This window comes from Eleginops maclovinus, chromosome 10 (assembly GCF_036324505.1).
Source record: "Eleginops maclovinus isolate JMC-PN-2008 ecotype Puerto Natales chromosome 10, JC_Emac_rtc_rv5, whole genome shotgun sequence".
Lineage (NCBI taxonomy): Eukaryota > Metazoa > Chordata > Actinopteri > Perciformes > Eleginopidae > Eleginops > Eleginops maclovinus.
Window position 1 is genome coordinate 11,894,861 of NC_086358.1, and position 6,421 is coordinate 11,901,281.

The 6,421-nt window shown below is 41.7% G+C and overlaps 1 protein-coding gene across 1 annotated transcript; it reads right to left on the bottom strand.

Moving 5' to 3' along the window:
- Positions 1–986: 986 nt before the first annotated feature.
- Positions 987–5,608, bottom strand: kcng3 (potassium voltage-gated channel, subfamily G, member 3). Its single transcript, XM_063893540.1, has 2 exons — positions 4,834–5,608; positions 987–3,340 (listed from the first exon to the last, which is right to left on the bottom strand). Exons 1-2 carry the CDS (start codon positions 5,457–5,459, stop codon positions 2,695–2,697), a joined length of 1,272 nt encoding a protein of 423 aa, XP_063749610.1. The 5' UTR covers positions 5,460–5,608; the 3' UTR covers positions 987–2,694.
- Between the last annotated feature and the right edge of the window lie 813 nt (positions 5,609–6,421).

Sequence of the window (6,421 nt, forward strand, 5' to 3'; positions counted from 1 at the left end):
TATGTATATGAAAGTAAAAGCTGAATCTATCCCTCATTTTCATGACAGCATGTTTGTGTGATCATCTTTGTCCACATGTGATTCTTTCTCAGTCTCTCTCCCAGAGGCTGAGTTCACTTGTATTCACTGAATGTTTTGTACTATGTTACATAAAGCGCTATTTAAGTAAAAGCTCTTTCAAGTGCAAGTCCAGAACGTTACATCCTCTAAGCCTAAAGGAATGATGGACCCTTAGTCCACCACTTTGGTACAGAATGAAATATCTCAAAAAGTGTCTTTCCGTTCCTCACTCTGTCTCTCATAAAGCCCCCAACCAATTAAAGTGTGCAATTCATTTTCCAAAAAAAGAGACAAAGAGCTCAAAGATAAAGATTAATTTTACTTTTTTATGCTGATGTTAGCTTTTTAAACCAAGCAACATGGTCTATAAGTAAGTCCCTTTAGGTTTGAACTTAGGTTACAACAACTATGCATTCAGTTGGAGTGACAAACCAAGGGATTAATCTAAATAAATGATTACCCAATTAAAAACCCCTCCTGGAGTAATTTGTTAGAAAGTTGACTCCATCACCATCATTAAAACACCAACTTAAGGACTTGGAGAATCTATGTAAATGACCCCTGGAGCTTCTCTGGGAACTTTATGTTAGATCTTTCTTTCATTTGTCACTTTGTCTATTTTTAGTTACCAAATCAGTGCAGGATACTCATTGGAGCTCCGTGACAGATGAGCAACATGCTTTTAAGGTCTGAACCCTGACAACAGACAGAGCAGCAGCAGTTTCTGATTCAGTTTACTCAATCTTCACCTCCGTGTCAATCTGATGACTGCTCTGAATGTCCTTGCCAACGGGCTCAGGTGTTCCTCACATGTTGCACTGACAGCAGGAGGCCTAGAGGTGTTAATAGTATGTTATCACATCAAGACCTGCATTACCATTTGATTTATAATAAGCAATCACACATTCAAAAACATTTGCCCGGATTTCTTTATTTATTACAAAAGCTCATATATTAATCACATCATTTCAAGTTATAGTCTACTGATGAAAAAATGTATTGATGGTTTTAATCAAGCCTGGCTAATATTCGCTGTGCAGTAAGCTATGTCACGTTGGCTGGAAAGTTTTGTAGGCAATATGGTAAAACATTGATAATGTTTTTTGGGAATAAATGTACATTGATAACACAACAACAACAACAAAGATGATAGTGAGATGTGTACTGTCCAAAACACATACTAAACTCATACAAGGCGGCAACGTTTACAAGGAAACAACAAATGGAGAGTTTAAATTTAAGGACCAACAGATAATTAACAGAAACATTAATTGTACAATTTGCGCCATAAGAGCATGAGCTTGATGTGCACTTATGTACGGGTGCGCATGTGTGTATGTGCATGTATGTACAAAGAAGACGTTGATGGCAAAAGGAGAGGAGATGCAGAGAAAGGCTGTTGTGTGGGAGAGGTGTTGACTTGTTTACTTGGATCATGTGTCGCTTTAACAAATCAATCTTGGCAAAGCATCGACTAATATTCTTTTTTATCACAAAGAAATCATGACTTTGATATCCTTTTGCCATTAATCGAAATTTAAAAAAATACTACGCCAGGGATTGTGTGCGTGGATGTGGGCTTATATTTGTGTGCACACAAAAACCAACCACCATTATGATTGACATGTTGCAGGATGGAGGTTGCCTTGGAGACACAGAAATACAAAATGACTTACATTCAGTCACAAATTGAGAAGCAAAACACTCTCTGTCTTTTCAGTCTTTGTGCTCAGGGTTGCTACACATTCTGTCATTTTTGTCCCAGAATCTTTTATCCTCCAGTTCACACTCCATCTGCGCTGTGAAATCTGTCGCCCTTTTATTTGACTGCCACCTTGTAGTTCTTGCTGACCTGTCTCCATATTTCATTATCCCATGTCTGAGACCCCTCCTACTAGCCCTCTGTGCACCCCTTCTTCCTCCCCACTTCACATTCACCTGTTCACTCCTTGTCTATATTTCACAATGCATCTAGGTCAGCCTTGTGTAACTTGTACCATCTGGGCACAAAGCTTTGACAAAGTGAAAAGCTGATGCCCAGACAAACGCGCAAACACACACAGCACTGGATGCAACATTTAGGAAACGCTGCCGTATCTGCCAATTTTGTAACCATGGGAATACAGTGTAAACAGCAGCCGCTGTCAAAACTGGATTGACTGTGCCTGTGTGTATTTAATAAATAATGATTTCTCTTCCTATTCCTCTGCCCAAGTTGTGTTGTTAAGGAGACAGCGCAGAGCATGCTGGTTGAAGATGATGATTTGAGATCATCAATACAACAGGCAGGAGCTAGACAGGCCAAATAAAATCAGGTGCAGCTCAGGCAGGAAACAGGACAGGGCACAAAGTTGATCATTATTATCATCTTCAGCAATGAGGTTATAATTTTGGTTTTGTTGGTTTGTCAGTAGGTTTACGGAAAACCAACTGGTATGATTTTCATGGAACTTGGTTGTGTATGTATGTTAAAGAAGAATTCCTGAATGTTATAGCAGATTCAAATCAGTGGATACAGACTTGTTTTCACGTATGAAAAGTTAATGTAGTTGCACAAAAGGAACATCAGTTAGGGTTTGTTGAGTTTTCTTCGGATGTAGGTAGGGCCACATGTGTTTTGGGTTAAATGCATGCTCATTGCAGTAAATCCACTGACAAGCTACGTGCGTATCTAGCAGAGCGCAGTTTGAGTTCTTGGTAGCACTGTACAAAACTGTGGTAGATGAATGTGATCGGCAGTGCCAAGAGAACAATGCCGCTCACGACACACATTCCCCCAAGCACCCGTCCTCCAACTGTCACAGGGTACACATCCCCGTAGCCGACAGTCGTCATTGAAATGATGACCCACCAAGCAGATGCTGGGATGCTGGCAAAATCTGGGTTCTGCATTCCTAAATCCAACCCGTGCTCCAGCAGCTGGGCCAGAGCACTGTATATTGCCATGGCGACAAAGACAAACACCATCAGCATAACCATCTCCCGGTAGCAGCGTGTGAGCGTTAGCCCCAGAGTCTGCAGGCCCAGGAAGTGTCTGGCCAGCTTCATGAGCCAGAACACTCTCATCATCCTCAGCACTCGCAGTACCACCCCAGCAACTCCAAGCCCAGCACCAGGCAACCCGGCCTGGGCCAGAGCCATGGTGACATAGTAGGGGGTGATTGCAATCACATCGATGATGTTCAGCGGCTGGCGGAGGAATTCACACTTGCTTCTGGCCACCAGAAAGCGCATTGTGCACTCTGCTGTAAACCAGCCAATACACACTGCCTCCACCGTCCTACAGAGAAAAACAGGAGAGGAGAAAAATTAGCTGAAGTGACTGTAAACAGGAAATGGCAGAGGAGCTACAGTGAGATATGGATAATATGAGACACTGTTTGAGAATCTGTAAATGAGGAGGAAGAAAGATGCAAAGCAGGAGGGAAATGAATGATGGGAAATAAGGAGGACATGTGACGCATTTCAGGGTTGACACAATTAAACAAGGACAGCAGGGTGGAGATATATTGGACAAAAAAATTGCCAAGAAACTACACATAGGGGGGATTAAAAACCCTCACATAGAAACTAAAAAACAAGCAAGCACACAATAACCCCATTGATTAGCACAGCAAAGGCCTTCAAACTGAACCAGAGAGGTGGAGCTTGTATTTTACACAAGAACAGCCAGAGCCTCAGGATATGTACACAAAACTAAATCATATAGTTACTCAGAGAATTATATCATCTACTGGCATGAAACTAAATTAGAAAGATCTTGACCCAGAGTATAAACTACATTGTTGGTGATTACCTAACCACTGTGAGTGATCCAAAACTGTGTCCAGCATGAGTGAACATAACCCAGCCTTATATAGAGAAAGGTTGCCTCTGGCTTTCATAGAGAGTACATGCAATGCAAAAATAATGTGGAAAGAGAGGTGCTTTTTTCCACGTTGCATCCAAAAAACCGAAACCAAAATAATAGTCCAGAAGTTGACTTGATTGAAAATGAATCCTGTTATGGCTTGATTCTCTTTTGTTTGCTTACACTAATATAAAATCCAGTAAACTTTCAATTTTCAACTGATTACCCACTGGCTTATTGTGTATCTATCATGATTATGATATGTGTGTCCTTCTTGTGTACTGTGCACTGTAAACTAACCAAGCCAATAAAGATATTTGAAGTAATGAGGCATGACGCTCAGGAAAAAACAAAGTGTTCTATGTAATAATTAACACTACACGTTTAGTAGATAATATGGATTGTTTATTGACTGGCTTCGTTGGGAGCTTGCCTGACACGTGAGCCTCCGAATGTTTAACGTGATGCCTGAAACTTATTGTATTGATCTAAGAGGTGTTTTCAGTTGCTATTCCAAACACATTGGTGTTTAGTCAAGTTTTAAATAGATATTTATTCGAAGTAACAGTTTTTCACCCTTAAATAGAGAGAAAAAAAACCAATATCAAATTAGTTCTCAACATTTTGGGATATGGCAAATGCATCCACGCCTAAACCTTATGGGTAATACATGGATCGAGTGCAATAAACAAATGCATGTGTCCTCAGGTGAGGTTATTTATGTTTGTGCATGCAAAGCATTGATTATCAAAGAAATTAATGTTTTATATATTTGCACTTGTTGAGGTTTGACTTCACAGCTGACATTTACGCACAGATGTAAAATCACAATCTTACATGCTGCGTCCTAACAATTAGCAGCATCTTCATGAAGCAACCAGTTTTATTCCTCCGAACTTAACCGACCCATGACTTTCGCCTACCTGTGTTCCTCCACAATGTTTCTCTTGGCAGTATCCCAGTCCGGCAGGGTGCTGGCACACAGCATTATCATAGAAACTAGTACAAAGATCACAGACACTGAGGCCAAAAGCTGCGCCAAAATTGAAGAGTTGGGCTCCTCGAATGTCTTGCGCATCTTCTCGAGCCATTTGGCGCGACCGGTGAGCGCAGTCGCTTGCACCTGTTCGCCCGAGCTCTGGGACTCATCCCCCGAAACTCCGATCTCCACTTCGGACAGATTGTCAAGTCCGATCTCGGACATCCTGTCGTCCAGACGTTTCTGGCAGCAGGAATCCAAATGCACGCTTTCCAGTCCCCAGTATAGCATCTCTGTGTAAAAAGACAGCTCACACACTCCGGGGACAAAGCGGAGTTTACCCGAGCGCAAGTACAACATGATGAACATGAAAGCCTGTGCGTGGCGATCAAAGAAAAACTCGTTTTGGTCCCGGTCGTAATCATCGCACAGTTCAAGAACCTCTTTCTCGGTTGCGCATGCATGCAGACGGCTGACGCGCCGGAGAGGGAAATCCCTTATCACCTCACGGGTGAAGGCGTACCGGGTTCCCCCTACGTTGAGTACGCAGATGCTCTTTCCGAACTTCATCTTGTGAACCTGTTATCCACACTAAAATGCATCTTAACAGTCCACCGTCCCTTCCATCCCAGAGTTTGGAGATTTGGGTTCCACAGTCTCCCCTGGCTGTCCTGACGGGGCGTGGTTGACTCTGAGTGCAGCTCTGTGTCTGAAGGAAACTATCCCCTCTGTCCCTTACTCCTCTCCTCTCTGTGAAGCCTGTACAAGAGTCTCTCCACCCAGTAAGGGCCAGCCAATCCCAGCAATGATGTCACATGCGCGCGCACGGACGAACGCATTGAAAGAAAAACATACAGGGAAACTCAAGAGCTTAATTTTACAAGACTTATAACCAATGTTATCACAAATACTTTAAAAAGTACATACTTTTACGGGTGGATCATACGGTGATTTCCCATAACCTTATATATCCAGAATCCTCAATAAACATAAACACAATCATTGCATCAACTATCAAATGGTGTTTGCACAATTCTAATAAGATTGTTTTATTTTGATATTTGCTCAAACCTTTATCCGAATCCTATTCTGTTGTAATGTTTCTATTCTAAGATATGCGTTGACATTATATTGCCCTGTTTTTCACTTGAATAGGATTTATGTATACACCAAACACTAAAACAACCTCGTTGTAGTTGAACATCAACTTGGCAATAAATATTATTCGGATTCTGAATATCATTTCCAAAGACTGTTTCACTGATGTTGTTGTGCACATGACAATGAACAACACAACAATATTGTAAACACTTAAAAAGAACATTTAACTCCCCGTAGGCAACATCCACAGCCTAGTAATATTAAAAAGCAAACGCAAACAAAGTTGCAATAAGAATAAATTACGCACACATTTTAAAGGTGTCATAAGGATTTTAAAGGTAACTGTGGTGTGTGTGTGTGTGTGTGTGTGTGCGTGCGCGCGCGCCTGTGTGTGCGCGTCCCCCTCTCAACGTCACCAGTGGTTTTTCGGG

What these genes read in the sequence shown, in the direction of transcription:
- kcng3 (XM_063893540.1), bottom strand. Translation starts at nt 5,459, where the DNA reads ATGAAGTTCGGAAAGAGCATCTGCGTACTCAACGTAGGGGGAACCCGG. An exon ending in AACATTGTGGAGGAACACAG is followed by an intron (nt 3,341 to 4,833) that starts GTAGGCGAAAGT and finishes TTTTCTCTGTAG; the next exon opens with GACGGTGGAGGCAGTGTGTA.